This window comes from Curcuma longa, unplaced genomic scaffold (assembly GCF_044706935.1).
Source record: "Curcuma longa cultivar G26 ecotype Majalengka, Jawa Barat unplaced genomic scaffold, ITB_CL_G26_1.1 utg2646_np1212_2152390_RagTag, whole genome shotgun sequence".
NCBI lineage: Eukaryota > Viridiplantae > Streptophyta > Magnoliopsida > Zingiberales > Zingiberaceae > Curcuma > Curcuma longa.
This window is the reverse complement of record NW_027435599.1, coordinates 1,136,508-1,159,100: the sequence shown is the minus strand read 5'-3', so window position 1 is coordinate 1,159,100 and position 22,593 is coordinate 1,136,508. Positions and strand designations below refer to the sequence as shown.

At 35.4% G+C, this 22,593-nt stretch overlaps 1 protein-coding gene and 1 pseudogene across 5 annotated transcripts; one reads left to right on the top strand and one right to left on the bottom strand.

Moving 5' to 3' along the window:
- The first annotated feature begins 22 nt into the window (after nucleotides 1–22).
- LOC141819911 (protein CCA1-like) lies at nucleotides 23–5,279 on the top strand (annotated as a pseudogene). Its single transcript, XR_012601107.1, has 7 exons — nucleotides 23–144; nucleotides 233–344; nucleotides 1,719–1,780; nucleotides 2,819–3,019; nucleotides 3,109–4,348; nucleotides 4,435–4,512; nucleotides 4,677–5,279. The product of XR_012601107.1 is annotated as a protein CCA1-like (transcript).
- Nucleotides 5,280–9,874: 4,595 nt separating this feature from the next.
- LOC141819910 (MADS-box transcription factor 50-like) lies at nucleotides 9,875–19,845 on the bottom strand. 4 transcript variants are annotated; one of them, XM_074707171.1, is made up of 8 exons: nucleotides 19,835–19,845; nucleotides 19,447–19,748; nucleotides 11,225–11,306; nucleotides 10,813–10,874; nucleotides 10,627–10,738; nucleotides 10,509–10,550; nucleotides 10,379–10,420; nucleotides 9,875–10,220 (listed from the first exon to the last, which is right to left on the bottom strand). In XM_074707171.1, the coding sequence occupies exons 2-8, from the start codon at nucleotides 19,626–19,628 to the stop codon at nucleotides 10,095–10,097; spliced, it is 648 nt and encodes a 215-aa protein (XP_074563272.1). In that variant the 5' UTR covers nucleotides 19,629–19,748; nucleotides 19,835–19,845; the 3' UTR covers nucleotides 9,875–10,094. The 4 variants fall into 4 exon arrangements, with proteins under 4 accessions (XP_074563272.1, XP_074563274.1, XP_074563275.1 ...); XM_074707173.1 differs by having other exon boundaries at nucleotides 10,627–10,726; XM_074707174.1 differs by having other exon boundaries at nucleotides 11,225–11,285.
- Nucleotides 19,846–22,593: the final 2,748 nt, after the last annotated feature.

Genomic DNA, 22,593 nt, shown 5'->3' with positions numbered 1-22,593 from the left:
TGTTGATGCATGAGGTATTTTGGGGAGGATGGAGGATTTGAACTGCCACCGATCCAGGGTTGATTTGGCGATTCGTTCTTCTGGAAGATTTAGGTTTTAAAAATGGAGGAACAACAATCTCCCAGAGAAGAGTTGGCTGTAAAGGTGATGCTGCATATGGATTGGTTCAAATTTTGCGGATTGTTCTTAGATGTTCTTCGTTCTTTGTTGACTTGTTGTCGTTGGGTTGCAGGTGAGGAAACCGTATACTATTACAAAGCAGAGGGAGAAGTGGACGGAGGAGGAGCACAACAGCTTTCTCGAAGCTCTGAAGCTGTATGGGAGGGCATGGCAACGAATAGAAGGTCTGTGTTGACGCTAACCGACTGAAGTTAGAATTCTCTGTTATTTAGTGGATCACTATCAGTTCAATACTATAATTTTCCTGTTCATATTTGGGTTATGTTTGTCACACAATGCTTGGAGAATGTCTTTTTGTCTGATACGGCCTTCCTAAAAGGAACGGTGTCATCAGCTTCAAGTACAACAAGTACATATCCTAGAGGATCGGGATTTGAAGAATATTCTAGAGGTCAACTCTGAGTATGCATAAGTCTTGATCTGAATTTTAGAGTACAAAATCTAAAAGACATGTGTTTCATGGTTCTATATATCCAAGTGAAAAGTTAGCTTACTTCATGGAAGAAGATGAGATCTTAACCAAGGGCAACATCTCATCTTCCTAATCTCTCCTAGTAAACAATTAATTAACGATTTGATTTTTTCCCCCCTTTATTCATTATATTACTGGTAGACATCAGCATCTTTTCCATGCATTCTTTCCTTCTTTTTTTTTCGTTCCTTCAACTCCCCCTTTCTTCTTCCCTCTTATTGCCCATCCAAGTAAACAGGGTATTTATATAATTACCATGACTTGAACTCTGTGCAATTAGTTAAGGTTTAATAGTAAAATATATTTAAAAAACTATCACTTTCAACAAATTCATTCCCATATTTTAATTTTAACAACTTTATTCCACTAATAATTTTGGTGAGGTCAAATTATCCCTCCAATACCTAATTGACATGAGGTGTAATCGAGCCAAGCCAAGCCATGCTGAGCTGTGTTGAAGCTCAATCTTTTCGAGCTCAGGTATTGATATTTTATCTTATAATTCAATTATAATATTAATAAATCTTTTTTTACATATTATAAGTTATTTAAATTTATGAAAAATAACATAGTAATATATTTCTTTTATGTATTTGAATAACATATAAATAAATAAAATTATAATTATACAAGTTAATAAATAAGTTATTGATAAATTGTTCACGGGCTTTGATACCATTAACAAGTCTAAGCTCACTAGTATAGTTTGTTTGAATAAATATAAATGAGCTCTAATTGAGCTGAACCCTATGTTTACTCATGAATGGCTTAGACAATCGATCATTTTTGGTTGCATATGACATGACAATTATTTCTAATTAAATCAAATTATCATATTTATTGTGCCATGTAACAGTAAAGGTTAAGGTATTAAATAGGTTGTAATATATCTGTTAACATTGCAAGATGGAGAATAATTGTAAAGGTTGGGTATTTTTATTGAAGTTTAATATACATACAACCATTCTATTTCCAGGATTTGACTATTTTATTGAAGTTTAGTACATTTGTAGTTTGCTCAAGCACAATATTTTTGTCAAATTTTATGGTTCAATTCCTGTTACAGATCACATTGGTACAAAGACTGCAGTACAGATTAGAAGTCATGCGCAGAAATTCTTCACAAAGGTTAGATGCCCTTATGAAATCACTTTCCAACATCTTTTAGAGTAGAGTTCAGAGTGATCTGTCATGAAAATACTGCAACTTGTAAAGGGTTCATAGTGTCATTGATTAATTCTATACTCAAGTGCTATTTGTGAAAAAAGTATTCAATGGTCTGTATGCAGTTGCAACTAGGTCAACACAAGCGTCTTGAATCGTAGAACCTAGGTCGTGAACTACCTAGGACTCACACACCGGAATACTCAACAAATCGTCTCCGCCTGCTTAGAGAAGATGGGGCAAGCTAGCCATGCTCATGGTTTCTATCCTTGATGTCGAAGATTAGAAACTCTTTATGATGGATTCTCACAACCCTTTGCTGTTCTCCCTCTTAATTTTTTTTTCATCTGTGAGAAGATCCTGTTTTAAGTGTGATTCTCTTGAAGAAACCCCACATCATCTCCTTGATGGGTCATGTTTGTACAATACAAAAGCTCTTAGGCATTAAAAATTTAGAAATCTAGCCAAGTTACTTCATGTCCCAACCTAAGATTATGGTTCTGTCTGCACAATGTCCATTGAACTCTATTCAATCATCAGCTCCATCCCACATTACCTAATAATTAAAGCAACCCTTGAAATTGATGAACTCCTTGCCATGGTCCACCTCTTCCATCTCCTCTCCTCTAGCGTTCTAGTCTCTTCTCTTGACATTGTTTAGGACATCCACTTAACATCTAGTTCAAGATGACACATCTTATCAGCGGTTTGGCCTTCGGAGAGTATCCCTTGTCTGCTCAATAGGATTGTTAGATAATCACTCGCTTCCGAGTGCTTTGTGCAACCAGTTGGGCAGTTAGCCACTTGCCTGAGGCTCACATCCAACTCAGCAGTTACACTATTCAATCTTGATTGCTTCTGTTTAGAGAATGATAAATTTTGGCAATTATAATTTTTTTGAATGATTCATGTCATGATCATGTTCAACTGAGTTTTAATTTTGCTTCTTTGTTTCGATCGGGTTTCCTTCTTTTCTTCTGTGACTGACAAGTCGATTTGCAGATGGAAAAAGAAGCCCTTTCCAAAGGTGCTTCCCCAGGCCATGCCCATGACATAGACATACCCCCTCCACGTCCTAAAAGGAAGCCAAACTATCCATATCCAAGAAAGACAACCACTGGCTCCCTTTCTCCCTCTGGGGAAGCAGCAGCAGGCAGCAAACCACCAAACCCTATTTGCTTTAAAAATGATGCTAACAAAGAGGTATTAAACATCTGTTGTGTCGATAAACACTCTTCATTTCTCAATTTCACCTTCGAGTTTTACATTGGAGCTTTCCTTTCCCCCCACAGAAACTTCAAGTTAAAGAGATTTCTGAAGGCGGTAACTCCTCAGTAGTTCTTAACATTGCTCAGCGTGGGTTGTCTGCATCTGCATCTGCATCGAACAAGGGTTCAACTAGTCCCATCTTAATGGAATTTTTGCCTACAGTTAGAAATTCGAAAGAGAATGCTGCAGTTGATAACCTCGTATTGCCTGTCAATGGGATCAACAAGACAACCTTGGTGTATCAGGAAAATGTACTCATCCAAGGGAGTTGCACGAGTTCAAATATCAACATTGGGGAGGTTAACGCTAGCAAATCATATCATCATGTTCCATCGTCCAAACAGGCATGCACCGTCGGCATGAACAGAAGTAAAGAGAAGAATGGGCAAACCCTCACAAGCAGTGACCAGCCAGGACCTGCAGCAGCTGTTAGTCCATCAATGGGTCCTAAACATTCTCCTCTCCTGCAATTCCAGCACAATCTAGCCTTGGGCTTACAGCATCAGTTCTCGCCAGTCGTCCAATACAACAACCAACATGGATCTCATGAAACTTTTCTGAACATGTCGTCTGCATTTTCAAGTCTTATCATTTCTACATTGCAACAAATTCCACCAGTACATGCTGCAGCAAGTCTGGCGGCATCGTACTCTCCACCTATTGAGGCGGACGGACACCTCTATTTGAATCCAGAAATACCAGGTGGAGATGCTTCAGCGAGGGGCACGAAACCGTCTCCAAGCACGCCAGCTTTAGTCACTGCTACCATTGCTGCTGCAGCTGCATGGTGGGCGGCACAGGGGTTCATGCCATGGTCTACCCCCCACCTTTCGCCTGTCTTTCCATCACCTCCTACAACCGAAGTCCCTCCTCCGACTGCAGAGACGATGCAAGTCCTTCCACCTCTGGCTGTGGAGATGATCGCAAGTTCCAGCAGGACATCAATCTGAGATTCTAAAACCACCAAAATCCTCTCCTAAGCCAGTATCATCATCATCATCTCCTTCTGATGAGAGTGCAAAGGGTGAAAACTCTAAATTCTCCGAGTTGAACCAAGCCAAAGCTAACAGACTGCAGTGCATGCTAGCTAGTGAACATGATTTAAAGACAAAGAATCAGGATGAGTTTTGTGGAATGGGGAAAAACACTATACCAGACGAGCTTGAGATAGATGAAGATAAGAAAACCAAGCATTTCATTGGCGAAGCCAGCGACAGAAGCAATGGAGTGATGGGCCAGTCTTGGATGCCAATCTCTGAACAGGTTCTCATGTGTTCCATCTGTTTTTGTAACTAGTAATCACATATGAGCATGTACCTTTGCTCTAATCGACATGCCTTTTTTGTCAGAATCATATTGCAGTTGGAGCATTCTTTGAAAGACGACCGTATGACATTGCATTGCATACTGGAGTTGCACAAACAAAGGTGAGCAATCCAGTTGATCGTTTGCGCCCACAAACTATGGGAAGCCTTCACATGAAATCTGTGCGAAGAGTGTTCATTTTGCCTTCACACGACTTCATGTGAAAGCTCCCTTTGTGTTAGTGCTGACTGCAAACTGATTCTGCTGTCTTCAATGCTTTGCAAAGGGAGAGGCACCGACTAAAGTGAATGACAACAATACAGAAGCAAGTTCTTCGAATAATTTCAAACACGGGAACTTTAAGGCGAGCCAATCAGTATTTAAACCATACAAGAGGTGCTCAGTGGAAGCCAAGGAGAACAAAACAACCAGAGAGGAAACTGGTAACAAGAGGATATGCCTACCAGAGGAAGCTTGAACCTAGAAACACAGTACAAGACAAAACAGCAATGCATTTCTTGTGGTTTGATTCATCATATGCCAATGAATTTTACTAAACATCAAAGCAATTAGATCTTACGTGACATCATGACAATATAGTTTATATTAATTTAGTACTTTGTGGGACTAAATTTATTGAAAATCCTTGTGTGCTGAGCCAAAGGCTCATATTTTACCTACAGAACTTTCTATTCCTATTTAATCTGATTTCATATATTAATAACTACTTCAAGAATCACTGATTTAAGTGTATCATGATCATCATGCAATTCACCATTCCAGCAGCTTCGAATTTTAAAACAAACATTGATTTTGCTAATAGATTCACTTCTTCATTAGAATAAATAAACTATTAAATCTACAAAAAAAAAAAACACTAGATTTTGTAAGCGTCTACATCATTAAGTACATAAGATTCTTTAAATTATTGAAATTAAATGCTTAACACCTGCAACATAGAAAGAATTATCTTGCCGAATAGATTTACGACAAGGTAAAGGTGATGCTGCCTGAACAAAGTTATGCACACTGTGTGCTTAAAGTTTGGTACCAATGGATAAACCACCTGTAGCAGCTACAGCATCGCAATCGCAAATAAGGCAAGGGTAGTTCCACAGTCGGCTCATTCGTCTTCAGACCATATATTCATGATGCAACAAATGGTGTACGCAAATTATACAAAGGTGGAGTCGTTCCACAATGAAATATGAATCGAAAATACAAAACGATGCATTGTACCCAAACAGCACAATTTAGACTAGAAAGCATTGTACCCAAACAACTGAGATGACTTTGCAACTACTGCGCTTATTCTCGGCATGACTTTGCATTTCTACTGATACAACTCACCTTTGGGTATTCATTATGATCTTAACTCACCATACAAATTCAAATTCTACTCATCCGCAAGAAATCATTAAAATCATGATTTCTTGCCTTATTCTTAGAATGCTCCCTCCGAAATTATACACACATCTTAAAGCCAAAGATTGGATTTTTTGAGGGATTTTACTCCATTTGTTCTCCATAAACCAAAGGATCTCATCCAACAAAGTGAATTCAAACTGATAACAGATTTCTGCTATAATCAAACAGGCAACTACTCGACAAAAGCCTAATCAAGAAAACTTCTTCTGGCATGGATTAAACAGTAAATTTTCAAGGAATTTATACACACCTTAAAGCCAAATATTGAACTTGATGAGTTTACAAGATTAAACACTAAGTTTGTAAGGATCGAATTGTATCATGAACTTCAAAACCTCGTGTGGATTTTATTCCATTTGTTCTCCATAAACCTATGGATCACCATGAAGACGATTGGAAAGGACTACTCTCCCAACAAAGTGAACTCAAGCTGATAACAGATTTCTGCTATAATCAAATGGGCAACCGCTCATGGATTAAACAAGAAGCTTGCAAGGAATTTATAAACATCTTAAAGCCAAAGATTGGCTTGTTTGAGTTTACAAGGATTTCATCAGAAACTTGACCACATTGTGTGAATTTTATTCCATTCGTTCTCCACAACCCTAAGGATCAGAATGCAGATTCGAAAGCGCTACTCATTCAACAAAGTGAAATCGGAGCAGATTCCAACTGCTCCACAAAAACCTAATCGATAAAACTTCTTCTGGCACGGATCGAAAAAAAAAAAAGCAAACGCCGAGAGATTGATTCCAGGTACCTGGAGTAAGTCCTCGCCGTACGCTAGCTGGAAATGGGATCGCAGCTGCTCCGCCAGAGGTTCGGGGGACGAACGGGAAGGCGATCCACTGGAAGCATACGGAGACAAGAAGGAATCCTCCTCCCTCCTTGTGGCCTGAGAGAGCACTCCGAAGCCCTAACTCAGTGGGTTCCGGCGGAATGCCCACGTCTCCGAGGGATTTAATATGAAAGGCGGCCCAGTATGGCGCCTTGACCGGATCGTTTGGGCTTTATTCACTTTCGGCCCAGTTAACTAGAAAATCCCTTCACTTTACATTAGCTTATTTAGGGCTGTACATCAACAAGTTGGCGAATAAGTTTGATATTAAATAATATAAAAATAAATATTTTTTTCAAATAATTTAGATTTTCTCGCTCGATTAATTCTGAAAGTTACAATATACGCCTTTCATGCATACTTAAATATTGACCTTCATATATTCTTAAAATAAATAAACTTAAACATTAATAAATTTGTTTCATTAACATTTATGAACAAAGTTAATAAATAATTTATGAATAAAAAATTAATTGTAAATTTATTTTGTTTAAATACATCAATTTTATGCATAATAATTCATAATATTAAAAATTAAAAATTATGTAGATATTTAACCTAATTCATAATGACATCAATACTATTAGTTTGAGCTCGATAAAAAAACTCAACGTCTGCTTAAATTCGATAAGATTTTAATAATAAGATTGAAAATAGTTAAGTTCGTCTTGTCTTGTCTCGTCACACTCCTATAACTATTAGGTCAAATGCTATATGCTTAATTATTATTAAGGATTATAATTTCCTCCGAACTCAATAGAAAATCTAATAATCCAACCTAAATAGATGATTGTATGAAGAGATTTTTTAAACTTACTAAATAATTAAAAATTTTTGATTTCAAGTACAAACGCAGGTCAGATAAAAATCCTATTCATATTCTAAATATTCCTATTCATATTTGACCCAAATACCTGATTAATATATTGTGGTGCTCATTTTGATTTTTTTTATTTGATTGAAAATTTTAATTTATTTAATTTAATCAAATTAAAAATTTTAAATCGAAATCGAATTAAATTACTCAAAATAATAACTATTTTTTTAAAAAAATAAAATTTCAAAATAATCAAATCAAAATTTAAAATATTGACTGCTAGAATGATTAATTTAATATAGATATAAGGATAAAGATAAAAGTTAAATATAGGAGGATATGGATAGTTATTCAATCCTCCAATATAAGAACAAGTATATGGATGAAAGTTAAATACTAGATGAGGATGTAAATAAATATAATAAATAAGAACAAGAGTGCAAGATATGAAATTCAACTCAAATTTGATTCATTGTCATTTTCACTTCTTCAGCATATGTGTGACATCTTCTATAATTACTGATTCATTGCCATTCTCATCTTCTACAAAAGGTGTCATGCACAATTCTTCTTCATCATCATTATTTTAATAAATTAAATGTCCATACCTCGCCATTTTTAAATTTATCTACCGAGTAAATTTAAAATATAATTTATGTAAGATCAATATCTAAAATATTCATTCCTATTAGAAATCGAACTCTAATCATTATAAAAAATATGAAACTTTCAAATTCGGCTCAATCGCCCAAGTCCATGCAATGCTTGACATAGGCAATGCCAAACCTAGCCCATGAATCGAACCCATTTCACCTAGTTTGACCCATGGATCAAACCGGACCCTATTCATACTGATCACTTTATATATATAAATCCTAAATTTAAAAAATAATAATTTTTTAAATAAAAAATTAACACTAAATATTCAATATTCACGGGAGCTCACATATGAATATCATCTCTATATATAAAAGTGTATATATATACTAAACTAAACTGAAGTTTGAATTTAATTCTCGTCCTCTCTGGAAAGTCATGGATCACGTTTACGTGACAATCCCCAGAATGATCATTATTGCTGGCTTTCGCGAGGAGGCCTCATCGTTCCCCACAAGGGCAAGGCCACATCCCCGACCACTTCCATTCATCTTCTCCACGGCGTTAATTAGTCTTCACCATTTGATAATAAGTTACATTTATATCCATCAATGCCAACGACAACAACTACATTACTAGCACAGAGAGCACATCAAGAGAAAGAGAAGGCCTTGCCAATTCAACTCCTCGCTCGTGATGAAGAAGATGGTGACTCATGTGAAACTTCAGAAATAGTCTTCTTTCTCTCATGTCAGGAAGGAAAAGGAAAGTGCCAAGGGCCTCCTCCAGGTCTGCTGCCTTTCTCCACTGGGGTTTTGAACTGCACTATTTGATATGTTTATGGATATTTCGATGTGGTAAATAACTATGGTCAATAAACAACAAGAACTAATACGTTATTAAGGCACCAATTCAATCCATTCAATGCTCAAAGGTTGAATGTTATATGATACACCAATAGTTATTCTATTTTCTACGAATTAGTAAATTTGAAATATTCACTCCAATAGTTACCAACCCAAGTTGGGCTTGGCAAGCTGAGATGAATAGACCGACCGGGTGGACTGGATCGATCAAGCAGAGCAAACTATTGAACAAAGAAATGGGTTGGGCATGCCAATTGCCAAGTGCCAAATGGATGAATGCAGTTGGGATGAGCTAGTGGAATCGGGCTAGATGAACTAAGCAGACCGATTTGAGTTTTCCCTTCTCTATTTATCTATAACATTCCTATAAATTGTTCTTATCTGTTATATTCCTATTCTACTTCATTCCATGAACCTAACACACCACTAAGTTACAGTACCTGGGGAAATTCAATTGTTGGGTGCATGCCTTGGGGAAAAAAATCCCTCTCACCCTCTAGCCACTTGACGATCGGTTACAAATTGACCCCGTGATTTACCTCCCTTCACATAACCTGGGAACGAACTGTGAGGGGTGCATGGGGTAAGCATAATCACCTTTTGCTACAATGGGAGAAATTCAATTGTTAAGTAGCATCCAACAGCCAGGTTTCTACCAAATATCATTCAAATATTATTCAGGAAAACACCCAAAGAGCACAATGGACAAGTCTAGAGGTAAAATATTGCATGTTAGCCAGTGAAGAAAGCCAGTTTGTGTGTCCATCTTACAAAGACAACAAATAAACAGAAGAACTTCCTTAGATTCCATCCATAATAAACAGAACTACCACAGATTTTCTAAACAAGTCAATACTAACAGGCTAAGTGTCAACTCATACTTAGATTTTACAAAACAAGATTTTGACAAAAGCAAAACAACATATTGGCTATAAGGAGATGCTTTGGCTACTTTAGGAATATATGTTAGATTTATCATACACACAAAAAAAAAAATCAACTGCAACAAATTTTTACAATGAGTGAATTGATCTGAATTTTCTACCAAATGATGAATAATACAGCTCTTGCACAAACTTATGGCACACAAGTTAACAGATTCTGTACGACCATGAACATACCTACAAATACTCTCTTGTAAAATGATGATCACTTGGCCTAGCTACTGCCTGGCCTTCCAATCATTAGCTTGGTTTCTACGTCTTCTGAATGCTCTTCTCGAGTGTGACAACATGCACCGTTTTCTTGGGTAGGAGCTAGCTTCAACAGAGGTTCTGACTTGCACTTCACATATATGAATCATTAGATTTAAGTTTCTTGTTGAGGAAAAATCATATCGGCAATTCAAACTGTCAGTCTTGTATTGTTAGAGGAACTTGTAGTGGTTAAACTAGTGGAACACTGTAAGGCAATGCAAGAGAATTTGCTTTTTATTATGATACCTGTTCACGTAATGATGCATTCTCATTCAGAAGAGCTTTCTCCTGGAGTTGATTGGTGAAACCAAATGTTATTTTGATAATAATGTCAGAAATAGATATGTCTTGGTGGCACGATATGATTGCAACTTACATTCTCCTTTAGTTGCGCAATTTGCTCCTCCAACATTGTTCTCTGTAAAAAGATGACATATAGTTTTTTAGATGTGTCAATTATATTGAAAGCTGAACAAGCGATAGTTGCAAATTACTTTTTTTCCCTTTACTCTGCTTAAGCTTTGCTCTAGTTGAGCCTCCAGCTCATTCAACTCGTCGATGGAACTTGATCCCAAATTTTCACCCAAGAGCTTCCTGCAGCAAATGCTGGTTTAGGACAATTGAATTTTGCATCAATCTCAAGAGTCTTATAGAAAGAGGAAAAAGCTAACATTTATCACCTTTTTTGAGCTTCAAGGTGCTCTATCTTCTTTGACATGTTTGTGGCTTCACACTTCCATTGCTGCTTGCAAAATTGGTAAAATGATTTGAGGCTATTGAAGCAATTAACAATGTAATATAAAAATATAGTTATGGCGCACAAATACTTCTTTTTACCACTTCATTCGTTTATTTGTTTAGGATGTAGATGAATCTTTTTTGTTGACAAAATGGTTGCAAGTGGATCCTAATATTGTTTACATATAACTATAATTGTTTCCTTTTTTGTAATTCTTAACTGCTATTGGAATTAAGCTACTCAACTTTGAATCCTTCAGTCTTGGACTAGTCATCTAAACTATGAGAAGTAGCTCAGTTAAACATCTAATTTTAACTGATGAAAAAAATATGAAATAGTCTTGTAATATCTACCTCCATGCTCCTTTCTGTTTCATTGTTATTGATCTCAACTTCTTTCACTTTCGCCATGTACCTGTCAATTGTATTCTGTACACTGAAAATTAAGAGAAATAAAGAGGAAGGTTACTACATGACTCTAATTGGTATAATTCTTTTGAAATGAATGGTTATTCTTAGATGATATGTAAGACCTCCAATTGTGTAGTTCATATACTAAAGTCACAACGACCAATTGAATCAATCAGTCCTAATCTTAGACGATTCTAATGAAGACGCTAAAATGTTGTAGATTGCAACTACAAGATACTGTAGAGATCTAGATCAATTTGTGGCCAAGTCTTGCCTTTAGGACAGAGAAATCATTTCAGTTCGTTCTTAACCTCTTTTTGTTATTCTGTTTGTTTGTTTCTATAGAAAATTCAATCGATAATATTAGAATACTAATTTTACTAATTAATTAGTTATTACTGAGGGATTGACACTAAACAGTACAAGTAGTCCAATATTCAAATTGCCTACAAGCTCCCTTGACTGCACTTGGAATGATTGTTGGACTTTGAATTACTCTCTTTTAAGATAAAGTTTTTTTTAATTCTTCTTGCCCTATTGAGAATAGTCTCTAAGCTTATTGGTAGCAGACTTTTGTTTCAACCATGGTTAAAACATTATGATGATCGATGATGCAATTTTTTAGCCGACAGCTACAAAGCCTCAATAAAGAGAAAAACTAATCGTAATTTTTAACTTCGTATCAAAGTCTTCCCCTCCCTCTCTCGCTTCTGCTCTCCCTCCTTTCTGAGTAAAGCCCTACACCATAACACATCCCTTCCCTTCATTGGCAGACCAACCATCCATTCTCTATATTCTCTTATACAAAAGCATTGACTAGGAGATGGAGCTGATCAGCTGTAGGAGAGAGAACAGACTATCATATTTTATATATATACCCAAACAATTTTTGGGAGATATAGTTATCACCTCACGATGTCTCATTACATCTTCTGTATTCAACGGTAAAAAAATACCTTTTTCAATATTTTATCTTATATATTCTTAGGCAAAAATCAAAAGGATATCCTTTTATTTTCAAATCAACAACATTCCATTTTGACTTTTTATCAAAAGGGCATAGTGTTCAGTCATGTATAATTATCTAAATATCCTTCTGTACTGTTCAGTACTGTTATCTCCCATCTAAATCCTAAATTCTAATTTCTAAATCGATCGGATGTATTGTAACAGCTACGGTTTCGTAACTGTCAAAATGCATCTGACATACTTAACGTTCAAAAATATTCATGTTGTAACAATTACGATTTCATAACTGCTACAGTGCATACTTGTTCAAAAATATCCACGTTATAGCAGCTACAGTTTCATAGATGCTACAATGTAGATTCAACACTGTTCACCTACCATTCATGTTGTAGCAGCTACAAAATCATAGTTGCTACAATTGTTGTAACAGATATAAAACCATAGCTACTATAATGCAGATTCAACTTACTCACCTAACATTTACATTGTAGCAATTACAAAATTATAGTTACTATAACATATGTAACAGTTGCAGTTTCATAGCTAATATAACACGTTGGACCGGTTCATAAATTAAATGAAAATTTTAGGTGAGAGAAAATAGTACTAAACAATATAGAACAATACTGGAAGGTATTTGAGTAAATGTACAAGGCAGAACACCCCTTTGATAAACATATACCCTTTTGATGATTTAGAAATAAAAGAACATCCTTTTGATTTTTGCCCCATTTTATTTACCACCAGGTAGGAGCCATCTTATCAACTTTAAGAAATATCTTGATTAGATTCATAATCTCCAACAATCTCACTTATATATTTTGTTAGATCCATTGCTATTGAATGTTGATTACCTACTACTCTCTCTCTCAAAAAAGAAAAGGTTAGCGCACCTTCATTATAAATTAAATTGGCAATTTTATTTTCTTCAAAAGTTTGAACTCATCTTTAATGAGATTGTCATTCTCTTATCATCTATGAAATTCAAGTGACAACATGAAGCTCTTATACATCTCTAATGAGGGGGAAAACAACATCGAACCACATGGCAAGACCTCATTGTGTGACCATTTGATACACAGATATGTAGAAGGCCCCTCTGACCCGACCAAAGGAAATTCGAATCCGCACTCACCTTTTGGGCTTCAGCTTAGTGGGCCGACCTTCGAGACCAAGTCCGCTAATGGAAATGGGAGTTCGACCTTGCAAATCCCCTAAAGAACTACGTACCTAATCTACCTTGGCCAATGAAACTTGGGAACCAACCAAAGTGGTGGAAGGAGAAGTCGCGCGGGGGGGGGGGGGGGGGGGGGGGGGGGGGGGGGGCACCATGTGCAGAGCTTACATGAGGTCCACACAAAACAAAAAAACAGAACAATAGTTAGTTTCAATTTCTTGGAATGTAAGTATATTTGAGAGGTTGGCAATAACCCTTTGCCCACAGGGTCGGAGGCCCCAGAATTTTTTTGACTTACTTTTGAGAGTTTCTAGGGTTCTACATCGTCGATTTCTCTCCTGTGTTGTGTTCTATGTGCCATTTTTTTATCATGAGCAAACGTGTAGATGTTGTCCTCCCAAAGCGGTTGACGACCCACTCTGCGATCATAGGTAGTTGTTGTTGTTGCTATTTCAATTTTCCTATCACGATCTACGTTCTTTTGTTTTGTTTTAGATTCATTTGCTTGAATATGTTTTCTAGTTCAAAGGACACAAATATCTATGGAGCCAAGTTGATGGCAATGGGCATAGAAAAAAAATTAAAACCCTTCCTCTACGCAAATTGAAACCTTGAACTAAGTTTTATTTCCTTTTTCCTTCTTTTGGTAGTGTCGTTATTTAGATTTTGAGCCGATAGGAATGAAATTTGGGATAAAAAGATGATTTATTTCATATGCCATCGATTCATAGCTTTAGGATTTTTAGTGTTTAAGTTTGGATTGTTGGTTCATTGTTGTTAATTTTTATTAAGAAATCACTATAGCTACAATGCATAGATTTTTTTAAAAGAAAAGATCTAGAACTAGAAGAACAAAACATTGGAGATGTTATAGTTAATGAATTTGATTTTTCACAACTACCAGTAAATCTTGTACTAAGAACTCCAATTTGTGCTTATAATGCTAACATTAGGGATCAAGTTCAAAGGACATATTTGCAAAAGGTCCATGTCAAAATTCAGGCTACGAATTCCTAAAATGAAAATTTGGAGAAAACCAATTTAGACGATTCAATCCTTCATAGTTTAAGGAATTTGGTGATTGGTTGGAATATAGTATGAAAAAAGATGTCGCGTATCATTTGTATTGTTGTCTCTTTAAGACAACTAAGAGAAAACAAGTAAGAGGGAAGACTTTTGTTAGCAAAGAATTCACAAATTGGAAGGGTAAAGATAGGTTAAATATTTATGCCCACAAAACTCATTTTTGACTTTTGATAAGAAAAAATTTATGCAACTAGTTGAGTTTTATCTACAAGATTTGATCTTCTCGTACTTGATGATCAACTTGAAACTTATATATGTGATATAGGTTCTAATAAAATATTTCAAGGATTGAAAGACCTTGGTAATCTTTCAAAAAGTTAGTTGTGTCAAAGAAAAGTATGATGCACCCATTGATTTATAAGTTTTTGACATTGACATTAATTCTACCAGTTGCGACTGCAACTGTAAAGAGAGTGTTTTATGAAAATTGTGAAAGACAAATTGTGCAATTGAATGAGTGATAATTGAATGAATAATAGTTTTATTGTCTATGTAAAAATATATATATTTTCAACAGTTGATAATGAAGTTATTGTACAAAAGTTTCAAAATATGAAGAGTCAAAAAGAACAATTGTAAAATAATTATTTTGTAATGCTTTATGATTATAAGATTTTATATTTTTTACTTTATTAATTATATTATATTGTTGCCTACATTGAATCAAAATTCTAGCTCCGTCTTTGGGGGTCACACTAGAAGTTAGCGAGACTGTGCCCAAGACCAAGAGCCCCCACTCCTCAAGCTGCTCCTATACATAAAGGCAAAGCTCGAGAAGTAAGGATTCTCAATTTCGAGCTTTTTGTTTTCCCACTACTTCTTTGAGATTTGACTTAAGCATCAGAAGAGTTTAGCCAAGATCCTCCTCAACCCCCTTCTCACTCTTCTCTTTGAGCGCATGCATGTGGTTCACACCAACATCCTTTTCCTTCGTTCACCTCTTGGCTGATATTTTGGCACTCACCTGACTACCGGCTGACCCAAAGCAATACCGACTCGACACAACCTTCACGTTTTCCCAATCTCAACTATCGGCAATCTGAAGTAATACCGACCCAACACAACCTTCACGTCCTCCCCAATCCAATCTCATCTGGAACAATCTCCATTACAAACAAGTTACGAATGAGATGTATACTCTTCTGTCACGAGAAATATGAGAATTTATTCCTCAACCTGCTATTGTTCATTTGATATCTTATCCATTATAGTGTTAGGCTATTTTAAGACATTCTGCCTTGTGATTCATTATAATTTGATACGTAATGGTTTTGAATCTTGAGCTACATCGGTCAACATAGGAAAAGGAAAGTTGTTTCACTCATCGACTTGCATAAAGAAGCTTTGATACCTTGATACATGAGTTGGTGAGTGCTTCTCTAATTTTGCCTTTATCACAATCATCTTTTGCTAGCTCGAGCACTTTTGCGAGGGCCATCAAATCCACCCGAATCATAACATCATAAATGGGTAAGGAAAGGACGATTATTTATCTAAAGGAGCAACCCCTCGAAGGCAAATGACCCAAGATTCAGAAGCTAGAAATTCGAAAATAGGATGGTTACGTCATAGTTAATTAATTCCATGATCAACGAGAAAATTTTATCCTACATGAGACAACGAGAGAAATCAATGAAGCAATGAGGGAGACTTATTCAAATAAACAGAATACCTCAGAATTATTCGAAGTAGAAAGTATTCTATGTGATTTGCGGCAAGGAGATTTAATGGTAATCCAATATTTTAACACTCTTAGATGTTATTGGCAATAAGTTGATATGTGCAAAGAACATTCATGGAAGAGTAAGTATAGACAAATTGTTGAAGAAAAAAATAGCGCATAAATTTCTATTTAAGCTCAACATAAACCTTGATAAAGATTGAGGAAGAATTCTATAGATCCATGGATAAAGATCAAGCTATTAAGTGTATTTTATTAGGATATTCTTCTCATAGAAAAGTATACAAATATTATTCTCCAATTATAAGAAAAATCTATAGATCTATGAATGTTACATTTTTTTGCACATTATATTACCCTCGAGCACAACCTTCATTTTATTATATTTAGTCTCAAGATCATCACATGCACCTAATATATACATCTTGCATGGTGGAGGTAATGCTATCTCATCGTTGATATGAAAATTGATAATTAATAAAAATTATAAAATAATTAGCATAATTATCTAGGATAAGTCGAGGTTACGATAATATTTTTAAAAAAAACTATATAGGAACTTAATTAAGATTTCATGAGAAAAAAAATTGAATATCTAAAATTGATTAAACTAACAAATTAAGCAAAAGTATTAGCAATTAGTGAAGAGGTGTTAGGCAATGTTCTTCAGTCTTGACAAAGGATAATTAACATGCATGGGCACAAAATAGCAAGCTAGGTGAAGGGCTCATGCATACACTTGGAGTTAGTCTTAGCATTAACTCAAAAGGGTGGGCTGACATGATGTTGTGACTTTTCATTATTCGAGAAGATAGGTGGAGGCTTAAGGCAAGGGGAAGTGGAGGAAGTGAAGAGGAGTGTGGGGAAGAAATTTGTGAGCTCTAGCAACAGGCATGTTGAGAAAGTTGTGAGGGAAGTAGGGGAGTGGAAGCTTGGGATGGTGAGTTGTGGGAGTAGTGAAGTTTGGGATTGGAGGAAAAAGCAAATTGGGCAAGGCAGAAGAAGCAAAGGTGGTTGGACAATGGGGAATGAGCAATGGTATCATGGGTTGGTTCATTGAATTCATGAGTGGTGGAATGCAACAAGAGTAGCTATTGGTTTAGTTACAAAAAGAGCAAGTGTTGATGAAATGTGCAAAATAGCATATCAAAGTTTAGTTCTCATACCATTTAATGCCACACCGGAGAGAAAACAGTAACAATAAAATTACTAACAACTCAGACAAACTAAAGAAATAAGAAATTATAGTTTTTATAAGCTCTACAATAATCCCATTCTAAACAAAGTTTAAATTTCCCAGGTTTCAATTCTATAAGTAGAAAATAATATGATTTTACTTGATAAAAAACTTTCAAACTTCTATAAAATAAAATCTCTTTTATTGCCATATAGTTGTTGCATCATAACTACAACTTTTATGTCATTTTTTTTGGAAATCTCTCACATTCACTATAATATTTTCATCTCTAACATGGTAAGTGTTATTTTCTTATTATCGACCAAAATTTTGATACATGAAGTATGATGATTGTACCATGGTCTTATTAAATAAAATAGCCTAATGGACATACAACACTCACCAAGATTTAAAAAAATTCTTTCAATTTTAACCAATTTGAACAATTGCTGAATAATCAATAAATAGAACTATCTAAAACTCTCATACAAATTCACAACCATGCAAATGATTATCTCGCCATTTAGATATACATAATTTTAGTGCTACTTAAATATTTTAGTGTTAAAAGTTTCTATCCATTATATGATCTCCTCTGCACACTCGTATTTAGCACAACATTATTTGTAATATAATTTTGAATAATAAACTCACATAATAGTAATATAAAAATTCAAGATTAAAAGACAACCAAAGGCATACAATATGAATATGGCTTGTCATTGTTTAGTGTATATGTGCTAAGCAAGTGTATAACTGTATACGTGTTCCTTTTTTAAAAAAAATAAAAATCCTCAACATAATAATGTACAACATCATGTGTTAGAAACATTAATTTATATCTATATATCACATTAATCAACCTATAAAAAAGGTAAAAATCAAATTAATCGCCTTATGCAAGATATAATTTCTTAAACAATATTTTACGTATTGATCTAAGCAAAACTCAAGAGCCTTGGAGTCAAATATGAAGAAGTAACGCATAAAGATATTTAGTGATGCGACTCCTTTATATTAGTTTAAAGAAATAATTTAGGAATCAGAAAATTAAAGAAATGGTAAAATAAATAAGTATAAACAAGATATAATAGAGGCAAAATATATTAAGAAGCAATAAAAGATTTAAGGCATAAGCTGATTGATATGGCAATGAGGTAGCAAGCAATAATTAAGTTAAAGCTATTATCACTATAGATCACAAAAAGACTAAATAAGATGATATACAGAAAGAAAAGGGGGCAACTTTACACAGATACGAAAACTGTAACGATGGGCATGGATAGATTGCATAATTAAGCAGAAAATTAATACAAATGATGTTGATATTGAAACCAACAGGTAGTGCTATTTTAATATAGTACTTATGATATTACAAAGAATTTAATCATGAATACAGCAAAAAACTTTCACCTTAGAAGAGTGGATTCGTACAAACTATAGTACTTGATTGGGAAACAACTCTACAAGTTACTATATGCTTTCGTTGTATGGAGGCCCTACATGGGATACTAGAACAAAAAATTATCTTGTCACTCGCTGTATCTAAATAATGAACATGCAATATAGACAGATATTTGACCAATTGAAGCATTAATTAGAAACTCAGAAAGCAAAGATATCTACGGATTTCCTGACCCCCTCAGACTCGACTTGGAACAAGAGATGAATATACCTTAATAGGGAAGCATTGGTTAGAAATTTCTGCAAGTAGTGGAGTCGAACTAGACCGAGATGGGTATAAAGACAGTATACATTAATAGCAAAAGTTATTGCTCCTAAACTGATCGAAGTATCGAAAAACAAACCATTGCCAATTGAAGCACCGTACCATAGCTGAGATGACTTCGCACAGAATAAGAAAGATGCATCCGTGGTTATGTACGGGGCACGTAACAATGGCTTTTTTCACCAAACCCTAAGCACAAGGACCCCCAAAACAAGCACCGAAGCAAAAATAAAAATAAAATAAAATAAATGCTGCAACAGCTAGAGAGCATCATAGCAAGAGGGGGAAAAAACGCTGAAGAGAGAGAGAGAGAGAGAGAGAGAGAGAGAGAGAGAGATGTGATCACCTGGAGCTGGCGAACTCGTAGAGCTTCCCCCGCGCGGAGAAGACGATGAGCGCGACCTCAGCGTCGCAGAGGACGGAGAGCTCGTACGCCTTCTTGAGGAGGCCATTCCGCCGCTTCGAAAAGGTCACCTGCCGGCTCGCCGCGTTCTCTATACGCCGCATCTGGGTCTTCCCCCTCACCATCGATTTCTCTCTGTCTGCGCCTCCCCGATCGATCCAAAGAAACCCTACGCGACGACAAAATAAGACTTAGGTGGAGGAGGAGGCGGCTCTCGATCGATCTGGGCGCCGGTGGAGATCAACCTACCAAAAAAGAAAGGCAGCCACGAAGGAGAAGTTGAGAACCAAACAATTTTATATATATATAAGCGGAGGAGGCGGATTATTACCATAATTGTTGCCTCCTCTCATTTCCCGGAAAAGGAATTAAAAGAGCGGTGAAGGGAAAGGGAAAGAGCAGGGTTATTCATAATTCATATCTTCGCTGTTGAAGACAAAGGCACTACATCTCTTCGTCAACTGACTTCGTGCCATTTTTTTTAGTCCTAACTTACTACTCGCGTGCAGTGGATGGATTTCCTGAACGATGTCTGAGACAAACAGCATCGCTGCTTCCAGTCCAGGAATCTGAGAAAGGAGTCCAATTAAAGACGGAGAGAGAGATGAGAATAATGGATGCGCGACGCGTGGCGCGATGAGATTGTTGAAGAAGGATCGGCCTGCCGCATGGGCTCCACTAGGACTCACCTCGTACGAGGGTTCGTTCCGTACGATCCGAAATTTCAATGAAGGCAAAAATCTGTCTAAATTTTCACTTTTGTCCATCACAATTTGAAAAATACATTAGCCTCATGGAGTAATCCTTGTGACTGAATAATATAAAAATATTAATATTTAAGTTTCAGATTTAAAAAATATATTTGATATATCAATTTGATTTGAATCTTAAAAATATTTTTAAAGGGGCGTTTGGTTTTAAATTTTTTTTATTTTTTATTTTTTATTTTTATTTTTTTATTTTTTGATCTAATTTTTAAAAAATAAAAAATACGTTTGGTATGATATATTATTTTTTATTTTCTATAAAAGAAATATGAAAAATGAGTTTGGTTTGTTAATATGAAACATTATAAATAAAATATTTTTTTTAATAAAAAAATTATCTTATTCATAGAAAAGAAAAAATCAAAAGGAGTCAAATCTAACATTCTAATATGTAATATAAGAAAATAGCCCAATGGATACCCTCGGCAAAGGTATCAAGATCCAAAAGCCGCAATCTAGCAATCATTTAACCATGAACACCTCACGACGAAAATCCATTAGAAAAACAGAACATATGCACAAATTAACCTTACCTGAGAATTGCTGCACCTAGGTTCCTCTGCTCCGGATCCAACAAAATCAGAGTCGTCTGGGAACCTATAGAGGAGAATGTGATGGAATCTTGACGTTAATTAAATCGTGAGGAGGAGGGATGAGTGGCGTCGACAGACCTGAGGAGGGAAGGAGAGGGTTATGGTGTCGCGCGTGGAGGAAAAGACCCATGAGGAGGGCTGCGGCATCGACTTGCTTGCGCAAGGAAGGGAAAATCGGAAAGGACTATGTGTAGGAGAGGTTGCGGCGTCGGGGAGAAAAAGAGTTGTGCGATGAGGTTGCGACGTCGAAGGAGAAAAGGAGTTGTGTAATGAGGTAATTGCGGCGTCGGAGGAGAAAAAGAGTTGTGTGATAAGATTGCGACATCGAAGAAAAATTTGGAGTTGTGCGATCAGGGTGTGCAGCGTTATTGTAGCCGTGTTTTCGCGTTTTCTATTTACCAACCGCAGTTTTCATTCTCTACAGAAAATGATATTTTGTCATTTTCTGTTTTCTTAGAAAATGACTTCTCATTTTTCAGAGAATGAAATTGGAAAACACAAAACAAATAACAATTTTTAGAAAATGAAAAAACAAAAATGAAAAAAAAAACTAAACCAAACACTACCTAAATAATTTTAGTTCAAGTTCCATTCAAAATAAAATTCAAACTCGAGTTCAATTTGAATTATTCGAACCTTGAGTTTATCAAATTATAGTTTGAAATGATTTAAATTTGAGTTCAGTTCGAGTTACTCAGATTTTATTTTAGCATATTTAAATTAAAATTATGTAAAATAATTGATATGCGATTTGAGTTTGACTTGTGAGCGGCTTATGAAATAATTGATATGCGATCTGAAAAATTTATCGAACATGCTTAGTTCGGTTTGAATTATATTTGATAATTTTAAATACAAATCAAATATTTTTCAAACCAACTAGAAAAACTTATGAAACAAATTCGATTCATTTACAATCTTACTTTTTAACTATACTTGTAAATAAGTCAAATCGAGCCTAGCTTTATTATCGAATCAAGTCGAGTCTAAAATGAACTAAATCATTGAAATACTTGTTCAAATTTAATTTTTTTATGAGATTGAGTTTGATTTAAGTTTGATATGAGTTTAATTCATTTAAATATTATCGAGCTTTTAATTTAAGTTTGTTTGATTGTTTATAATTATTATTATTTTAAATTTATTATTAAGTTTGATAATATAAATTTATTTATTTATCATGTTATAAAAATTTTATTAATGAATATATTAATAAATTTTGTTCATTTATTAGTTTAGCTTGAACATATATATATAATGAGATTTTAAGATGAGAAATATATTGAGGCGTTATTTTATTTTATTTTTTAAAATTTACTCACTATATATATATATATATATATTTTTTTGTTTTGAAAATTTGGTGGGCCAACGGAGCCGAAATTGGGCTGTGACGGGTTGCTCGGCCCCACACGACTTCCATGGAACTTGTTTCTGTTCTTCTGTTTCCTGCCGCTATAAATTCGAAAGGAGTCTCCCGTGGATAGCTCGAACCCCCTGCTGACTACCACTCCCGCCAGAGTTCCAGATGAAATGGAGCAGGATCTCATCAAATCGTCGCTCTTCCTCCCCGATCAACGCCTTTGCTCCGAGGAACTCCTTGATCCATCCCAGGTTTCTAGATCGAACGCCTCCCTCGTCTTCTTCTTTAGCATTGCACTGCTTTTTATTCGAGCATTCGTCTTCTTCACGCGTTTCTCGGGCGATGATCTAGGTTTTCCTTGCAATCA

Coding starts and splice junctions, on each gene's coding strand:
- LOC141819910 (XM_074707171.1), bottom strand. CDS start 19,628: ATGGTGAGGGGGAAGACCCAGATGCGGCGTATAGAGAACGCGGCGAGC. Junction 10,875..11,224: donor AAACAGAAAGGAGCATGGAG/GTAGATATTACA, acceptor TTTTGCAAGCAG/CAATGGAAGTGTGAAGCCAC. Junction 10,221..10,378: donor ATGCATCATTACGTGAACAG/GTATCATAATAA, acceptor ATATATGTGAAG/TGCAAGTCAGAACCTCTGTT.